Raw genomic sequence first — 21,021 nt, 5'->3', positions numbered from 1 at the left:
AAATAAAATATTCAAAATGTTTTGAAATGGACATTCTGGTAATGATTACAGAATTTTAGATTGTATCTAACTGTTACAGAAAAAACATTTTAAAAATAATATGGTAAACTTAAAGGTTTTTGCATGGTTAGTTTTAGCAGGCATTGTCATATTTTCATATTTGAAAGGAGGAAGGGGTCACTGGACTGTCAATTATAGCGGTACTCATTTAATTGTTCAACACTTTGGGGACTATTGCCAAATCTTAATTGGGTTGTGAATGATAGCAGGTTTCAGACTATTCCACCAAAAATTTAACTACGGAAGGAGTAAATTTTGAATTTGTCGTCCAGTGACTTATGCTTTAAGTTACCTAGATGAACCTGATTTTATTATTGTCCTAATTTGACGGTCTGCCTGACGGACAGACGAGCAGATAGAGAATCTGTGTTAGGAAAAAAATAGCTTAATTGGTACAAAAATAGGAGCAAGGTTACAGTCCAGGAATATAAAGGGATAAGACAATGGCCGTAGATACATTGATGCACATCCTAAATAATGTTACATAAAATTACCACTTTGGTGGTTAGTTTGCCATTAACCCTTAACGGTCGGGGGGGGGGGGGGGGGTGGGCGTTGAAAGCCCCCCCCCCCAACCCCGCCGACCGATTAGGGTGCGGCAAGGGGCCCGACTGTTAAGGGTTAATGGTTGAAACGTTTGGATACTGATCTTAATGAACCGATCAATCAAAATTCAATAATAGTACTCAAAGTCAGCGAATAAGAAAACCCTAAATTAAACAAACTTTGGGGACTAGTGTAACAAACTTTGGGGACTAGTGTAATAAACTTTGGGGACTAGTGTAATAAACTTTGGGGACTAGTGTAATAAACAGCTCAGCCGAATGTCATCTCCCTCTCTCGTTACAATCATCAGTTAAAGGGGACACCATGGAAACTGTCCCAATTTTGTATAACTTTTGCGGAACATGTTCCAGTTACGTCATATTTTTCTTTCCCGAAAAAGAGAAGAGGGGAAGAAAATCTCTTCAAAAGAGATGGGGAAAACCCCCTTTTCTCCCATCTCTTATTTCTTCCCCCCTTCCCTTTTTTTTCTTTCCCCCTTCCCTTTTTCGGGAAAGAAAAATATGACGTAACTGGAACATGTTCCGCAAAAGTTATACAAAATTGGGACAGTTTCCATGGTGTCGTTAAAGGGATATTGCTTTCGAAAAAAAATATTTTACCACCAAATTTTTCTATGGTATTAACTTATTGTTTTAATTTCAAAATAGTAGAGGTGATAACAGCGTCATAACTAAAGACGTTAACAATGGATCCTGCTGCTGCTCCTATGTCAGGTGCGCGACATAAATAGTGGGCGTAGGGGGAATGCCTTGGCCCACAAACAGGCACAACTCACTACCATGCACAGTTAGGACTTCAAAGGTCGTATAATCAAAGGATTGGTTGTCTGTTGGATGTTTCTTAACCTAATATCCAGCGTTAGAGTATTTCATCATATGATGCCTTGGGAGCAAAACTAAAGCCATTTCGCTATTATTTTGAACATCAGAAAATGAAAAAAAATATTTTCTGTTACTATATACTTTACATTTATGATAAACGCTTATAAAGCAGTTTTTACAGAATTATTATATTTTTTTCCCTCAAAAAAATCTTAATATTCATAAAAATATGAAACATTACATTATTCTTTATAAAAAAAACAAGGATGACACTGCCATAAAAGAAAAGCTTCTCAAATCAGAAAGTGAGACAAACGAACATTAACAAATAACGTAATTGATATTCAACAAAAATTGTAAATGAAACTTTCGAACTTCGAAACCTTTTAATATCATCTGGTCTTTGCCATACTGAAAAATCATGTATATCATTGTATTTTCTACGAATACTAAGATAAATAATCTTAAACTTAAAGGACGCCTGCAAGAAATAACACGCTTTAACTGCTGAAAGAGTGCCACAAGAATACCCAATACCCCAAATTTAAAGCCTTTAGCTTCAATAACAAAAAAGTTATAGGCATTTCAAAATAGCATTTTATGTACAATGGAATTTTTGAAAGATTTCCAATGCTCATAAAAGAAAAAACAATATTAAATTACGTTGCCTAGACATAAAATTATAACGTTATCTTTGTCAGAAACTTATATTGCCTGTAACTGATTAGATTTTTACAATAAAAACACCACATTTCATAGTCAAAATCTATGAAAAAAATTCGATTTAAATTGCATTTTTAAACGAAAATCATAGCGGAAACAAAGGGGTAAACTAATACAAGCTTAGCTGTGATTGGTTGTTAAGCTGATTCAGCCTTCTGATTGGCTACAGTACATTCGGTACAATGCAAGTAAAACTTAATTTTTTTTAATGATTTTGACTATAAAAATAGGTATTTTTATTGTAAAAATATAATTAGTTACTGGAAACCTAAATTTATGACAAAAATAAGCTTATAATTTTGTTTCTAGGCCACGTAGTTTAATTTCAAAGTTTTCAACATGAGCATTGCAATTCTTTCAAAATTTTCATTGTACATAAAGTGTCATTTTAAAATGCCTAGAACTTTTTTGTTATAGAAGCTGAAGGCTTCAAATTTGGGGTATTTGGTCTACTTGTGGCAGTCTTTCAGCAGTTAAAGCGTGGTATTTCTTGCAGGCTTCCTTTAATAATAAATTTATTAGTCAGGACCTTCGGCCTCTCAGGTATAGCAAAACTGGTTTTAATCTTATAATTTTTCATTTTAATATCTACGAAAAGCTGTCTGTAATACGATGCGATATAGAAAGATACTTTATTGTTTATCCATCTATCTATCCATACGTCTATCTATTTTATATCTGTCTATCTATTAATAAACTTTGTTCCTAGCTTGTTTATCTCTTTTTGTGTGTCTATCTATCTATCCATAAGTCTATCTATTATCTATCTGTCTATCTATTAATAAACTTTGTTCCTAGCATGTTTATCTCTAGGAAGGACACTTTATTATGTGTCTATCTATCTTTCCATAAGTCTATCTATTGTTTATATGTCTATCTATTAATAAACATTGTTCCTAGCATGAATGTCCCTAGGAAGGACATTTTATTATGTGTCTATCTGTCTATCTATCTATTAATAAACTTTGTTCCTAGCATGTTTGTCTCTAGGAAGGACACTTTATTATGTGTCTATCTATCTATCCATAAGTCTATCTTTTTTATATCTGTCTATCTATTAATAAACTTTGTTCCTAGCATGTTTATCCCTACGAAGGACATTTTAATATGAGTCTATCTATCTATCCATAAGTCTATCTATTGTTTATATGTCTATCTATTAATAAACATTGTTCCTAGCATGAATGTCCCTAGGAAGGACATTTTATTATGTGTCTATCTGTCTATCTATCTATTAATAAACTTTGTTCCTAGCATGTTTGTCTCTAGGAAGGACACTTTATTATGTGTCTATCTATCTATCCATAAGTCTATCTTTTTTATATATGTCTATCTATTAATAAACTTTGTTCCTAGCATGTTTATCCCTACGAAGGACATTTTAATATGAGTCTATCTATCTATCCATAAGTCTATCTATTGTTTATATGTCTATCTATTAATAAACATTGTTCCTAGCATGAATGTCCCTAGGAAGGACATTTTATTATGTGTCTATCTGTCTATCTATCTATTAATAAACTTTGTTCCTAGCATGTTTGTCTCTAGGAAGGACACTTTATTATGTGTCTATCTATCTATCCTTAAGTCTATCTTTTTTATATCTGTCTATCTATTAATAAACTTTGTTCCTAGCATGTTTATCCCTAGAATGGACACTTTATTATGTGTCTATCTATCTATCCATAAGTCTATCTATTTTATATCTGTCTATCTATTAATAAACTTTGTTCCTAGCATGTTTATCCCTAGGAAGGACACTTTATTGTGTGTCTATCTATCTATCCATAAGTCTATCTATTATCTATCTGTCTATCTATTAATAAACCTTGACCTAGCATGTTTATCTTTTTATGTGTGTCTATCTATCTATCTATCTATAAGTATATCTATTTCATATCTGTCTATCTATTGATAAACATTGTTCCTAGCATGTTTATCTCTTTATGTGTGTCTATCTATCTATCTATCCATAAGTCTATCTATTTTATATATGTCTATCTATTAATAAACTTTTTTCCTAGCATGTTTATCTCTAGGAAGATCACTTTATTATGTGTCTATCTATCTATCTATCCATAAGTCTATCTATTGTTTTATGTCTATCTTTAAATAAACATTGCTCCTAGAATGTTTATCCCTAGGAAGGACACTTTATTATGTGTCTATCTATCTATCCATAAGTCTATCTATTGTTTATATATCTATCTATTAATAAACTTTGACCTAGCATGTTTATCCCTCTATGTGTGTCTATCTATCTATCTATCCATAAGTCTATCTATTTTATATCTGTCTATCTATTAATAAACTTTGTTCCTAGCATGTTTATCCCTTTATGTGTGTCTATCTATCTATCCATCCATAAGTCTATCTATTGTTTATATGTCTATCTATTAATAAACTTTGTTCCTAGCATGTTTATCTCTAGGAAGGACACTTTATTATTTGTCTATCTAATTATCCATAAGTCTATCTATTGTTTATATGTCTATCTATTAATAAACTTTGTTCCTAGCATGTTTATCTCTAGGAAGGACACTTTATTATGTGTCTATCTATCTATCCATAAGTCTATCTATTGTTTATATGTCTATCTATTAATAAACTTTGTTCCTAGCATGTTTATCTCTAGGAAGGACACTTTATTATTTGTCTATCTAATTATCCATAAGTCTATCTATTGTTTATATGTCTATCTATTAATAAACTTTGTTCCTAGCATGTTTATCTCTAGGAAGGACACTTTATTATTTGTCTATCTACCTATCCATCTTTTAATAAACTTTGTTCCTAGCATGTTTATCCCTAGGAAGGACACTTTATTATGTGTCTATCTGTCTGTCTATCTATTAATAAACTTTGTTCCTAGCATGTTTATCCCTAGAATGGACACTTTATTATGTGTCTATCTATCTATCCATAAGTCTATCTTTTTTATATATGTCTATCTATTAATAAACATTGTTCCTAGCATGTTTATCCCTAGGAAGGACACTTTATTATGTGTCTATCTATCTATCCATAAGTCTATCTATTGTTTATATGTCTATCTATTAATAAACATTGTTCCTAGCATGAATGTCCCTAGGAAGGACATTTTATTATGTGTCTATCTATCTTTCCACAAGTCTATCTTTTTTATATATGTCTATCTATTAATAAACATTGTTCCTAGCATGTTTATCCCTAGGAAGGAAACTTTATTATGTGTCTATCTATCTATCCATAAGTCTATCTATTGTTTATATGTCTATCTATTAATAAACATTGTTCCTAGCATGAATGTCCCTAGGAAGGACATTTTATTATGTGTCTATCTATCTTTCCATAAGTCTATCTTTTTTATATATGTCTATCTATTAATAAACATTGTTCCTAGCATGTTTATCTCCAGGAAGACCACTTCCATGAGTAGAGCAGCAACAACATTTTTTCCCGCTCAAAAATACTCGCCTAAAAAGAAAAAAAATATTTATTAAAACAATCAGGTGCTTTACCAAAAAAGGCTGGTTGAGCATTAGTAACCACACACCAACGCAACCCTTCGTTTAAATTAAATTGAAAATTTGGAGAGGAGGTTTCCTATATTGCCTAACTCCTAGCCATTTCCTGCAGGGGCTAACCAGAACCCAATATAAACTAACCTAATATTTTAATAAACAAACAAAAAACGTATAAATAACTCACATTATATTACTCGTATTTTTAGTTTAATGAAAAAAAAGTTGTTGTTGTTGGGGGGGGGGGGGTGTATATGCAAAATACGTGGGTATTATGACAAAGGTAAAGAATTGTTGTCAAATTGGGATTCTAACATGGAACTCTCGCAATGGTCTGTTCGTTCATCCAGTAAGAAGGAGAGGGGATGGATAGAGAGTATTGTTATTTTAGCCCACTATAAGTTTCAATTTATTAGTATTAATATGTCCATAAGGGGGGGGGGGGTTGTTATCAGGGCTCTAGAGGGTACTTCATGTGATAATATAAAAAATCAGAAACTATAACAAAGTACATAATGAGTATTGGAAGAAAAAAAAGTTTTTCTTCTAATAAACCTGAATAATATAAATGTTTGCAGCCTAAACTAATCTTATTACTAATCAGTATAAAACAAGGATGACAACATCCATAATAGTGAAGGTCTGAAATAGTAGGACAAACAACATTGTCAGAACTGAATAATCAGAATATGAATGCATAAGTCTAAACAAAATTGTAAGTAAAACTTCTTAAATACAGTAGATAGAGAATCATCATTTAAAGTTTGAAAGCGATAGGACAATTCTAACCTGTTTGAGTTAACGAAAAGAGCTAACTGTCCCAGACGGACAGAAAAACTGACCCTAACTATAGAAAGGCTTTTCTTTTAACAAGGATCTAAGTATTATTTTTTTAGATTATATGTATTAACATTCACAGGTAAGGAAGCACAAAAAATTCAATAAATGGACAAATGAAAAAGTAAGTTATAAACAGATGTTCAGTTTTCATAATAAAGAAGGAAAAACAGAGCATGTTCATAAGTTATTTGTATCAAGAAACTTGTTATGGATGTTGTTATACTTGTTTGTTTAGTGTAAGTTATTGTTTAGTATCAAGAATCTTGTTATTGATGTTGTTATCCTTGTTTGTTTAGTGTAAGCTATTGTTTAGTATCAAGAATCTTGTTATGGATGTTGCTATACTTGTTTGTTTAGTGTAAGTTATTGTTTAGTATCAAGAATCTTGTTATGGATGTTGTTATCCTTGTTTGTTTAGTGTAAGTTATTGTTTAGTATCAAGAATCTTGTTATGGATGTTGCTATACTTGTTTGTTTAGTGTAAGTTATTTTTTAGTATCAAGAATCTTGTTATGGATGTTGCTATACTTGTTTGTTTAGTGTAAGTTATTGTTTAGTATCAAGAATCTTGTTATGGATGTTGTTATAAATTCTATGTAAGTTATTGTTTAGTATCAAGAAACTTGTTATGGATGTTGTTATAAATTCTATGTAAGTTATTGTTTAGTATCAAGAATCTTGTTATGGATGTTGCTATACTTGTTTGTTTAGTATCAAGAATCTTGTTATGGATGTTGTTATACTTGTTTGTTTAGTATCAAGAATCTTGTTATGGATGTTGTTATACTTGTTTGTTTAGTATCAAGAATCTTGTTATGGATGTTGTTATACTTGTTTGTTTAGTATCAAGAATCTTGTTTTGGATGTTGTTATACTTGTTTGTTTAGTATCAAGAATCTTGTTATGGATGTTGTTATAAATTCTATGTAAGTTATTGTTTAGTATCAAGAATCTTGTTATGGATGTTGTTATACTTGTTTGTTTAGTATCAAGAATCTTGTTATGGATGTTGCTATACTTGTTTGTTTAGTATCAAGAATCTTGTTATGGATGTTGTTATACTTGTTTGTTTAGTGTAAGTTATTGTTTAGTATCAAGAATCTTGTTATTGATGTTGTTATCCTTGTTTGTTTAGTGTAAGCTATTGTTTAGTATCAAGAATCTTGTTATGGATGTTGCTATACTTGTTTGTTTAGTGTAAGTTATTGTTTAGTATCAAGAATCTTGTTATGGATGTTGTTATCCTTGTTTGTTTAGTGTAAGTTATTGTTTAGTATCAAGAAACTTGTTATGGATGTTGCTATACTTGTTTGTTTAGTGTAAGTTATTGTTTAGTATCAAGAATCTTGTTATGGATGTTGCTATACTTGTTTGTTTAGTGTAAGTTATTGTTTAGTATCAAGAATCTGAGATACAAGACTTTGTCTAACACACAACTAACTTTTTCCAATGAGAATTTGTTTCTAGGCTTAAGGCGAATATTCGTGAGAAAAAAATCAAAAAACATAAGCACAAGGACGCCCAAGCTTTTGATTTTAGGGGGGTAATCTTATGTATTTCTTAACCCGCGACCGTGGCTCAACACGTAGCACATCCGCTCGTTGTCGGGAAGGTGATAGGTTCGAATCTCAGGCCGACACCGCGTCATAACTAAATACTTTTAAAATGTTTCCTACTGCTGCTATGTCAGATGCGCGACATAAATAGTTAAAGTAGGGGGAATGCCTTGGCCCAAAACAGGCGCAACTCTTTACCATGCACAATTGGGACTTCTCAGACAAAGGTCGTGCATCACAGAGAGTTGGTTGTCTGTCGGATGTTATTTAACCTAATATCCTTGGGTGTTTGGACAGAGAAGGGTGCGTAACAGTCATCCTTAGTTCTCCTGGATTGCTGGACCAGGACCTAGACAGTACACCAAGTCGGAAACTTCCTGGACTGTAATCCCGCCCATACGAGGTAATCTATGTATTTCTTAAAATTTGAGGTGAGTAAACAGCCTTTTATTAGATTATTATTTATTCTATTTTTCAGAATATAACAATGACAACTATGTTTCCATTATGGCTTTTGAAACTGATTAATATCCGCTGGATTAGAACCAGTTCTCATCCAAACGGAAAATTCATGTGTAGCAATGAATTATAGAGAATTTTCCACGAATATTAAAAAAAATCATAAAATTAATACTAGTTTATTAGCCCGGAACTCAAGCCCCCCCTGGCTAACACAATTGGTTTTAATTTTACAAATTTTCATTTTAATATCCGCGGAAAGATGTCTTTAATACATTGCGATAAATAAATATTGTAAAATCCTAAACTGTAAAGAAACATTTAACTATTTGATTCCTTTGTATAAGAAAAAAAATAAAGATGTTTTGCTTATTCTTTACATAGATTTTATACAAAAAAGTTTATTAAATAAGGGATTGTTGTTAAAAAAAATACCCATGTCTTTCTGTTTGTATGTCAAAAACTAGGAATAAGGAAAAACCAACGAGCAAAATAAATATATAAATAATATTTGGGGGACAAATGGAGGTCATCAATTTTACGATGTGTTGCTCCCCAACGACAGCTGAAGAACATGTATAGGTTTCGTGATTTTTTCCGAATTAATTTCATTGTTGGTATAAGGTGATCAGAAACGAGGAATTTTCTCAGCTGCTGTTGTAGATACATGTACATTAGAAGGGCTATTATTTTCTTAAGAGGTTGAAGGTACTTTCCCTCAAAATAGTTATAAACCTTCCATGGGCCTTTAAAAAGCTTCACTTTAAAGAAGAACCATATCAGTTCAGCTATTAGCAGTACATATAGACAGACAAATATTGTATAAGGATTATGGACTTATAATATGTAAACCATTTCAACAGATAGCCATCAAATTGCTTTTGAATTAAGGTAATAGTTATTTATATCTCATCGTATTATAGACAGCTTTCCCTGGATGTAAAATGCACCATTATATAATTAAAACCAGTTTTTTAGTCCCGAGATGCAAAAGGCACGGGCTTGATAAAATTTTTCAGTGTGGCTGTAAACCGGTTATATACCAGCAGTTATTAATCGCTTTGGAAGCCATAAAAGAAACTATGTTATTTTCCGACTTTTTGTACTATTTTCCATATAAATGTAGAGTAGAGTAAGAAAAAGATAAGATAAGATAAGATAAGATTTATTTTCCTCAAAGGTACAACATGTTTTATTAAGTATATATCATACATTAAGTTACTATGCTTTGATTGGTTTGATTCTTCTGGTTTGTTATGTTTGATTCAAGTTTAAGAACAATTTACATAATAACTATTATTAAGTACCTAGCATGGAATTGGCCGAACTTCGTCTCCACCTAGTTGCCAGGCCAGTTCGAATAGGATGAAAATAACATTTTACAAGAAAAATTCCATGCAACATTGTACCAGATAGTTGGCATAACCCTTTAAGGGTTGTGGAGCCACTGGTGTACTTTGACGCTTGCCAAGCCGATACAATGTTATATGTGCAAAACAATCTTAACAATAATGATAATAATAATAAATACAGTATCTTGCTGTGTATTTCAGACATCCTCCTACTGTCAGTTGCAACTCCTCCAAGCATAAATTCGGAACAATTAAGGAACCAAAACCTTCGTAAGAAGTTGCTATTCCCGTTGTGATCCCTTATCAACTCTACCCAGACAGTTTCCTTTGTAACAAATTATTTTCATTATAGAGTGGGGTTTGTCCGTGTCTAAGGACATCTCCACACTAATAATTACAGGGTAACGATAAATATCGCGACAACGCTGGTCCAATACCAATAAATAAAATACTTAGAAGATGTGTCTATAGATAATAAACCGTACCTATGTGACGTATTTAGGTACCTAAGTGAACAAGGAGTAATGATTGGTTTCGATTCCTACGGAATCTGAGTTTTGTTTCTTGGGAAGGGATATAAAATCCTCTAGTGTACAAAAAAATAAAAATATAGGTCATATGCGATTCCTACGGAATCTGATTTTGGTATTTTGAGGTGAAGGGAGCGTGTCCCCTAAGTGTGTAAGGTTCGATTCCTCCGGAATCTGATTTTTGTGTTTTGAGAACTAGTCACAGCATAGCTGTGAATGGGGTACAAACATGTAGTGGGACGTGGGGGGGATTGGGGGAGATGGGAGAGGGGTCGGTTCCCAAAAATCGTTATATTAATCACGCCTTTTTTATAAAAGAGAGGGGTGAAAGTGGGTCATGGTAAAGATAAAAAATTGTGGCGCGCTGTCGCGTGCTTAATTTGGTCATAGCTTTGCTTTTAGTAGAGTCTTAATCTTACTATTGTTTAGGCACGAAAAAATGTTCGGAGAGGAAGAATACCAACAAATGTGGCAGCCGCTACGCAATCGATTGACAATAACATATCAACAACTTCTCAATATAGTTAATGGTGACAATGTCAGTGAGGAAGTGCGTCGTGAGGTAGCCCGTCTACTATACCAGCAGGGTTATCTTGAAACCGAGTTGGCACTCACTCTGTACAACCCAAACAAGGACATGGAGTATCATGAAAATAAATTGAGTGAAATTGCTCAGCAGATTACTGCTCAAGAGGGGGCATGTCTCCAACTTTAACTCAAGAAAGTGGCCATTACCGGTCCAGGGCCAGTGACGGTCAAATTCTCTACAACTTCATATACAAGATATCCTCAAAAATACCCATAAAACATCCACGAAAAATATCTACAAAAAAATATCTACAAAAAATATCTACAAAGATATCCACAAAAAATCCACAGGAATATCCACAAGATATACCCGTGAAAAATAGAACATTTGAAAAGTTATGCTGCTAATTTTGAATAACTATGGCTATTAAGATGAATTGTTCAGTGAGAAATAGTACTGTTAAAAATAGAATTAAAATAAAATTATTTTGTGTACTTATTTTAAACATACCATAGATTCATCAATTTTATTTTATTAATAAATCCTAGATATCTTGCAATGACTTTAATTATAAAAAGGGTAAAGTAATAGGATGTCTGTAATATGTTGTTAATATGTTGCTATGGGTTAAACCTATTAATATTATTAATATTGTATTGGCATCAAAATAGGAAGTGAAATAAATAAAAAGAATATAAGTTGGTAAAGTAAAGAGTTGATTAAGTATTGGGGAAAAGTTAAAGAATTGAAAGGGTAAGGGGAGGATGGGGGGGGGGGAAAATCGAAAGGAGAAAAGGGGCGTAGTGAGCGGTTTATTCACGACCGTGGCCACTTGTCAGACTGAGCGGCGCGTATTGTTTGGTATAGGCAAGGGGGGAAAAAAAGGGGGTGGGGGGAGGAGTGGTTTCCTGGTATAGCGCATAAAAAAGGCGGGAGGAAAACAATTGGTTATAAAGCATAGGGGAAAATAAGCGGGAAGCGGAAGTGGGGAAAGTGTATTGCTTATTAATAAATTTAATTAAAGATTACATAATATATGGTATTAAAACACAAGGGGGGTATAAATATGGGGGAGATTAGGTCAAGATTTAATTGTTTCCAAGATGTCAAATCAAGAAGAAGAGGAAGGAGGACAAGGCCAAGGTGCTATACCAGGAGGAGCGCCGGGAATTCCGGTAGATGCTGGAGGTGAGGAGGATGCTCCCCTCCATGCTCAGGTACAGGAGCTCGTCGCCATGCTTGACACCAGCGAAGAAGCAGATGATCCTGTACCCGTACCCGACGTCCAGCAGCTGTTGAACCTCGCGGCAGTGCCTGATCTACTCCCATTTCCGGGGGTAGACAGGCGCTGTTTAGACCTCTGGTTTATGGTCAAGCGCAGGTTGATGGGCGTCGTGTACGAGGGAGACATGCTGATGTGGAGGAGGTTCCGCAACGACGTCATCAATGAAGAAGTCCTCCGCATGATGTATGGAAACTATGGGTTAGTCGTGCGGTTAATTCAAGCAATGCCCACGTACGCCCGGTCCTTCCAAGCCAACATGGACGCCATCACCGCAATGGACCGCCTGGTCACAGTCCAGCAGGACATCCTTGAGGAGCTGCTCAACCAGGAACCCGACGGCGCCTACGGCGACTCCAGCGACTACGACTCATAGATGGCTATGCCCTCTGTACAAGAGCTTAACCAGTCTGCGATAGTCATTTTAATAAATTTCGATATCAAAATTTGAATAAATAAATAAATTTTCGGCCAAAATTCAACAAAAACTTTGTTATTTTTATTAGATAGATAGAGGTTGCGTGATTCGTTAGCTGCTGGATAAAATAATATAAAAGAAATAAAATATGGTTGAAATATGGGTAAAGAACCGATAAAAAATCGAAAAAAAAAACCGATATAAAAACGATAAAAATGGATAAAAAACAAACTATGCCAAGCTACTCTATACTTGGGTATGTGTGTCGGTTCCTACGGAACCTATTCGTTATGATTTGAGGTTAAGAAAATGCTGTTTTATTGAATTTTATCAAAGAAGTTTAATGCTTACAGAAAGTCGAGGGCTAAAAATAAAATAAGGAGTACGGATAGAAACTTAGTTTAAACAAAGAAAAATCCAAAAAGAACAGTGTAGATTACACTTTGGTATTAACCAATGTTGAGTAAAAAGAAAGAAAAATATTTGCATTTTAATTAAAACTCAATTTTGTTTAGGTAATAAGTAAAACATTTTTTCTTAAAAATATTTTTATTATCAATTAACTTAATTTCAAGTGGAAGGTTGTTAAAGATAGTTGGAAAAGAGTTAAGAGGGGCGTGCAGGAGAAAGTTTCTATTGGTGCCCGGTTCGTAAGCAAAGTTGTTCCTGTTCCTTGTGCCATATGTATGTCTGTCTTGAACAAAGTTCCAAGTGTTTTCAAAGATTTTAGGAAAAATGCCTAATTTATAGGCGTGCATGAATTTACAAACATTGAATTCAATTAATAGGTTGAATGGAAGTATGCCATTAGATTTAAAAAATTCAGCTGTGTGAGCTCTGCTTGGTAAGTTTTCAATTATTCTAATGGCTTGCTTTTGTAGTTTAATAATTGGTGCTAACAGATACATAGGGCAGGCAGTGAACAGGAGACAACAATATTCGATGTTCGACTTAATGTAAGAAGTATAGAGTAGCTTTAGGTGTTTTTTGTCCAACAAATGACGCATTACTTTCATACTATAAATTATTTTAGAGACTTTGCTATAGACTTTTTCAAGATGATAAGAAAATTTCATTTTCTCGTCTATTTGAATTCCTAAGTGTTTGATACTACCCTCGTTGGTACCGCTAACAAGATCCAACTTAGTAATTTTTGATTCATCATTTTCATTGTGATTGTTCATGTTTACATAAACTTCGAAGTTGGTCTTAGCTGCGAGCTCAGCGGGGGTGAGTATCTCTCGGGGGGAGGAAAAGACCATACATTTGGTCTTGCGGGGGTGTATGAGAAGCTTATTGGCGTTGTACCATTGGGTCAGTCTGGGGACAAGCTCCTTTGCAAGGTTTATTAATTGGATAATATTCTGCTTTTCAATGAAGCCCACTGCGTCATCAGCAAAGAGATTGATTATGATCTCTTCACTGCATGAAACAAGGTCATTGATGAAAATTAAAAAAAGAATTGGTCCCAGGACTGACCCCTGGAGTACGCCAATGATAATGAATTCAATAGTAGAGGAGAAAAGGCCCTTAAAAATACACGCTGCTTTCTATTTGCATAATAACTACGGAACCACTCGAGTGCAACCCCCCTTATCCCTGAATTCTCTAGTTTGCTAAAAAGGATGTCCCTATTTATCATGTCAAAACACTTCCTTATGTCCAAAAATATGGCCATACAGGAAGCGTTTCGACTGAGTGCTTGGGTGATCATTGTACTTAAGTTCAATACATTATGAAAGGTTGAGATCCCTTTCATGAAGCCAAACTGGCGATTGCTAAAAAAAGACCGATCCTCTAAAAACTTAACCAGCGTATCACAGACATATTTTTCGATGGGTTTGGAAAAGTTATCAATGAGACTAATGCCTCGATGATTATCTGCCTCGCTGAGTGAACCAGATTTGTGAAGGACAACTATTTTGGAAGTTTTCATTTTTTCAGGAAAAGTGCCATTTTGAAGTGATAAATTATAAACATGTGTTAGAGGAGTGGCTATGGTATCAGCACAGCGAGACAGAACATACATCGAGACATCATTGATGTCTGTGGAACGCTTAGGTTTAATGCTACGGATAATATTAATAACCTTGAAGGGGTACAATGGTTCAAAAAAGAGGGAGTCTTGACATGGGGGTGGTAAATATTCAAAAAAATTTTTGGGGGTGGAAGGAATTTCAGGCCTTAGGGAAGACCCAATCTGACTAAAATAACGATTGAATTCGTTAGCTATTTCTTGGTCATTTTCAATTTTGTTTGGGCCTACTTGAAGGTATGTGCACTCAGGGGAAGATTTATTAAAACCAATGACTTCTTTCAGAGTTTTCCAAAGTTTTTTCCCATCCCCATTTGCATCTCTTATTTGTTTTCTATAATAATCAATCTTTGCTCTTCTCACTTGCCTATTATAATTATTCCTATAGACATTGTAAATACTTTCATTTTCAATTGTTTTGTCTTTTAAAAAGTTGCTGTACAATATGTCTCTATGCAATCTACAACGCAATAAGTAATCTGACATGAAGGGTTGCTGGGGCTGGGTGCGTTTGTTTTTTCGTTTTTTTCTAACTGGACACTTTTCATTATAAAGTTTTAAAAAGGTTGAAATAAAGTTATCATAAGCAATGTTTGTGTTGTCTTGACTTAAAACATGGTTCCAGTTAGTGTGGTAGAGTGCATAGTTTAAGGCATCAAAGTTTTCATCATTCAATTCTCTTTTTTCAAAAAAATCTGGAAGTTTGGGTTTATTTACTTTGTCTATTCGGAATGAATTAATAATTGGCAAGTGATCGGAGATTTTTGAAGTTAAAACAAAAGATGACATTAGGTTTTGAATAAAATTCCCTACCCCGAATAAATCAAGAAGGGTTGCTGTGGTTCTAGTAACTCTAGTGGCTCTGGTAACAGTATTTATGATACCGTTAAAAGAAAAGGATTCAATAATTCTCATGGAATTGCTGTTTATATTATTTATTTTGAAAAGGTCAAAATTGAAATCTCCTACAATGAAGTATGGTATGTTTAGTGCTGCTATTCTATCAATTAAATCCAAGAAAAGTTCAAAAAATTCTTCGATTTCAGCATTACTTTGATTGGGTGGGCGGTAGCAGTTTAATAAACAAAACTTTAAACCATTGTAGGAAATTTTTAAGCAAATAGATTCAAGAATATTTTCTTTAAATGAGAACTTATCAAATAATTTATCTACTTTATAATATCTGCTTACTAGAATACCCACCCCTCCCCCCCTATTATTTGCTCTGAGTTTGACATGCCAATCATAATTATTAATCCCATAGCAATCCATATTTACATCCTTATTTAGCCATAATTCTTGGAAGCACAGAACATTTAAGTGGATATCGTGTTGCTTGAAGAAGTCTACGGTGGAGACAATATCGTTATATTTAGAATGTAATGACTGACAATTAATACTAAAAATATTGAGAAGGTTTTCGTTGAATGTTTTCAGTTTCTGTACAATTCCTTGTTCACTTGAAAAGACACAATTTATTCCGAATTCATTTTCGAAGTCATTAAAGTAGTCACCGTAAATCGGATTCATAAGGTTTAGACCAACGTTATCGTTCAAGTTACCGTTATCCTGGTTAATTTGTTCATTAGGGAGGTTTGTCATAGTAGAGTTGGTCCAGGAGCACCGCAGGAGGAATCGTTTTAACGTCAAGTATGGACATCTGAAACACAGTAGATATTAATAGACAAATAAAGATAGTTAATATACAAAATATTATCGTTGAAACGAAAAAAATTACTATATTTACTATATTTATTCCGATTGCGTTTAGTTTATGTGTGTGTTGGGGGTGGCAACACATTTAAAAGCTAGTTTAGTTCCCCCTACTCATTTTCATTCAAGTTCCATATATTTTATATGCTAATCAACAAAAACAGAGATATGGAGGTGACTGAGACCATAGTTTTAAGTAAGAACATTAGTTTCAATTCGATTCATTCAATTTTGAATAATAATCATTAATCTTTAATACATTGGTTATATAGTATTCTAATAGAAAATGATTAATTGAGAATGATTAATAGGCGACATTGACGTACGAACAATTATAAGTTAAGTAGTATATATAATATTATAGAGTTCACGTCATATGGATCAAAATTAACTCCAAAATATTTAAAATATTCCGAAAATAATAACTATGTTGAAAGTCTTATGTTAGGTACCTTTTTTCGCCGTTCAAGATACTTAACTTCATGTTGAGATTACCGCCTTTGTTGCTATACGCTTTGTTTTGTTGGCGGTGTCTCTCACTTCCTTGATTTCTCTGGATTTGGCCCTCGTGGCAACAGGATCAGAAGGTGCTGAGTCAACGGTAGATGCAGAAGATGCAGGAGATGCAGAAGATGCAGGAGATGCAGAACATGCGGCGGCAGATGCGGCGGCAGGCGTGGCGGCAGGCGTGGCGGCAAGTGCGGCGGCGTGTGCGGCGGCGTGTGCGGCGGTAGGTGCGGCAGTAAATGCAGCAGGTACGGCGGCAGACGCGGCGGCAAGTGCGGCAGTAGATGCAGGTACGGCGGCGGTCACGGCGGCAGGTGCGGCGGTGAGCGCGGCGGCAGGTGCGGCAGTGAACTCAGCAGCATCGTCGGCGGCGGGTGCGGCGGCGGGTGCGGCAGGTGCAGACTGTGCGGCGGCGGCAGGTGCAACGGCGGCATGTGCGGCACTAGGTGCGGCGGTTGCAGTTGCGGCATTACGTGCGGCAGAGTCAATTGGAGGGAACACAGCTAGGTCCTCAAGAGCTGGGGCAGGGGCAGACGTTGAATTATGCTGAACCGTGCTGGCTGGATGGGCAGTGATTGTATTGAACTGTCTGGGGAAGTCATCCTCTGTTAAATCAGCTTGGTTCGAGAAGAATGTTTTCCTTTCCTCAGGCGTTAATTTGTTGAAACGGAGGATCGGCGGTGCTTCAGATAGAAAAAAATCCTCGCTTCCAGGTATGGGCAGAGCCATTTCCTTCAGGTCTTTGCCGAATGGGTTAAGGCAGCGTATCCAGCGGCTGCCGTTCTTGAGCTGAAATTGCACATATTGGCCAGCGACTTTGGCCCTTGAGATCTGGTTGGTGGCATATACGAAGGTCATTGTCTTCCTGTTGAGGTCTGACATATCTTGCTTGGCCTGTACAAATCTGTTGGGAAAGAACGGGACCGGTGACGCGTTATTCCTGGGGTTGAACCTCTTGATCTCGGCATTGTAGCGGTCGAGCACAGCCTTCTTATTGTTCATCCACGCGTCGAGGTAGGATCTAGACATAAAACGAAAGATAAATACAGGGATCTGGCCCTTTGAATATGGGAGCATATGAGCACGCTCAACGATATCACTAAAATGTGAAGGGATATATTCTAATTCCCCTCGTTTAACGGCGGTTTCAAGGGTGGGCCTTATAATGTTTCTGAATATAACAAACTCTGTGATATTTTCACGGCTCCATGGCTGCTGAAAGTTCACTATTCTACAACTCCAATCGCGACATCTTTGCTCTCTTATCGAGTTTTGTAGAAGTTGATACTTTACGAAATTTTCCCTCGACGTTTCGACAGAGTTTAAATAGTCCTTTTGTTGTGTAATCGTAGTCCTAATCGCTTTTTGCTCACTTGCGACTAATTTAGCGTCGACGAAATTTTCAATACCTTCGATAGATTGTAACTTAACGTTTAAATCTGAGACTCTCGATTTAATATCATTTATTTCGGTTTTATGACTGGCAAAAGTACTATGGATAAGCTCATCCCTTACCTTGGCTATATTCGCATCGTATTCACTAAACTTAACATCCAAAGCTGCGTCCAAATTTGTTTTAAATTTTGACCAATATTCTGGGTTGTCACACGTACTACAGGCCATGATGAAGTGAAGATGGCGGATCCGAGGGTGCTGAATGAGTGTGGGTCGGTTGACCAATAGTGGGACGCGTGAAAATGTTAGCCAATGGGAGAGCTTATTTGTCGGGAGTACTTTGCGCCGGTAGAATGTTGCCAGACCGATAAATTATCAAAAAGTTTTAGAGAGTGTCTTCACTATAAATTGTTCAGTAAAGCGATTAGGTTACACATAAATTTAGATTTTTAAAAATTAATTCATTTAGTGTTTTATTTTCACTTTTTTTTGTTAACAATTGACCGATACGTTAACACAAACACATTGCCAGGCCTAAATACGAGGTGCCCTCTGGCTACAGTGTCTTCCCTTTCCTCCAACTGCGGAGTGACCACGGGCAGTGGGGAGAGGGGAACTAGTTGAGAGAGAGGGGGAAGGTAGAACTGAGCTTAACACATGGGGTAGGGCGGGGAGAGCTTGCAAAATGCGTGTTCTCAGCCCGACTCTCTGAACTAAACTAAACTATAAAATTATTTTCTGTTCAAGCCAAAGTAAAAAATGAGCAAATGTATTGTTTTTCCACTATTTTCTACTAGTTTTTCTATTTTTTCTCTCTTTCTCTCTCTCCCTCTCTCCCCCTCTCTCTCTCTCTCTCTCTCTCTCTCTCTCTCTCTCTCTCTCTCTCTCTCTCTCTCTCTTTCTCTCTCTCTCTCTCTCTCTCTCTTTCCCTGTGTCTCTCTCCCTTTTTCTCTCTCTATATATACTTACAGCTGCGCCCCTAGCATCTAGAAGCTCATAATCCAAAGGGAAGGTGAAAAATAGAATTAAAACTGATTGAGACTAAATAATATATAGGGACCTTCCATAAAATGTAGGACTCAATCGGTTCAGTAACTATCAAAATCACTAAAGGGGGGTGGGGAATATAAACACGTTCTCTCATTTTTTGGCTTTGAAAATTTGGGGATTTTTATTTACAAATTTTGTAAACCAATAATAATAATGTACTTATTATAGTTTTAAGGCCAAGCATAATTTTCCAAATAGAGAAAGAGGGGACAATGGGCTGTTTATTACACTAGTCCCCAAAATTTTATAATAATTTTTCTTATTCGTTGACTTAACCACAACTTTAGTGAATTTTTTTTTGTTTATTTATTAAGTTGCATGTTTAAACGTTTCAACCCTTTAATTTTAATCTACAGAGGGGGTAAATTTGTGTATGATCACTGGGGATGTACAACATTTTATCGGCCATTGTTTTATCCCTGATAATTTGCAGTCCAATGTCCCCTCCCTCCCTCAACTCTGATTCATATTTATCTATCTCTCCCCCCCCCCCCCCTTGGGTTGCGCCATAATTGGAAACAAATACATTTGCCCATAATTATACAAATAATAACAGGGGGCTGGTTCTAAAGTTATCAAATTATTACAATAAAACAGCACATTCACAGGCAAAATTAATCACAAATCTACTATGATTATGTCAATTTTGATATTAAAAAAACCACAAAATACTAATAATATAATATAGAGTACCCAATTGCATTGCCTTTTTACACAGTGGTCTTTATGTGGACTTTTATATTAACAAGGATGACAACATCCTTAAAAGCGAAGCACTGTAACGGTAGGACAAACGGACACTAACACTTGTATAGTATCAGAACTGAATAATCAGAATAAACTGAATTTAATTATAAGTAAATTTGTTGAAAAACTACGTAAATACAGGATATTGTTTAAGGACATACTTACATCTTGAGGATTTGATCATAGAGATGCTTTGCATATAACATTGTACTTTGTTGACCTAGGAAACAGTGTTCCAAAAATCAGATAAATTTGGATAATTTTATCACATAATTATTTGTCATTTGCTTTGCTTTCAATAAGGATGACAACATTAATAATAGCAAAGCATAAAAAACCTTGGATAATATGCACAAATTCAAACAAATTCACAAAACCCCAAAAAATAACATTTACATCTTTTGTAAGATGACCGAAAGACAGATGTACAAAACAATGTATATTTCCATATGCCAAACAAAGTATCTAAAAAATCATCCATATGAGGTCATAAAATGAGGGATTATTCATCTCTTTTTTAGGGTTTTACTTTTCCATTTCTTCTTTCATCTCCCTCATTTTTATGACATCACATGGCTGATTTTTGAGACTCTTTGTCCATTTACATATGCCATGGGAATCTTTGCTAAAAATTCCAGCTTTCTATCTCTAATATCAGCCCAAAAGCTGATATCAAAGCATTACGGACTGACTAAAGGGTGGACGGACAAATTAAAATATAGAGTAGCAGCTAAAAAGCTGCTGTGAAGCAGTCAGACTGCTATGGATGTTATATACTTAAATAGGTCCTAGAACAAACGTCGCAAACGTCAGAGTGGACAAACATTGCAAATGTTGGAGTGGACAAACGTCGGAGTAGAAACTTAACCTAACCTAACCTATTTAAACTTTTTATTAAATGCCTAACCCTTTCAGGAGGCTTATTTGTATATTC

The 21,021-nt window shown here is 35.1% G+C and overlaps 1 protein-coding gene across 1 annotated transcript in view; it reads right to left on the bottom strand.

The window, feature by feature from the left end:
* Positions 1–21,021, bottom strand: part of LOC145331290 (uncharacterized) — a 40,680-nt gene that overhangs the window by 2,274 nt on the left and 17,385 nt on the right. Inside the window, exon 3 of the mRNA XM_080175908.1 lies at positions 5,552–5,627. Within this exon, the coding sequence (XP_080032034.1) occupies positions 5,552–5,627 (76 nt within the window). The remainder of the gene's footprint in view (positions 1–5,551; positions 5,628–21,021) is intronic.

The sequence above is a fragment of the Acartia tonsa genome, chromosome 11, assembly GCF_053477335.1.
Source record: "Acartia tonsa isolate MP-2025a chromosome 11, ASM5347733v1, whole genome shotgun sequence".
Classification (NCBI taxonomy): domain Eukaryota; kingdom Metazoa; phylum Arthropoda; class Copepoda; order Calanoida; family Acartiidae; genus Acartia; species Acartia tonsa.
The sequence above is the reverse complement of the archived record's forward strand: the minus strand, read 5'-3'. Positions and strand labels throughout refer to the sequence as shown.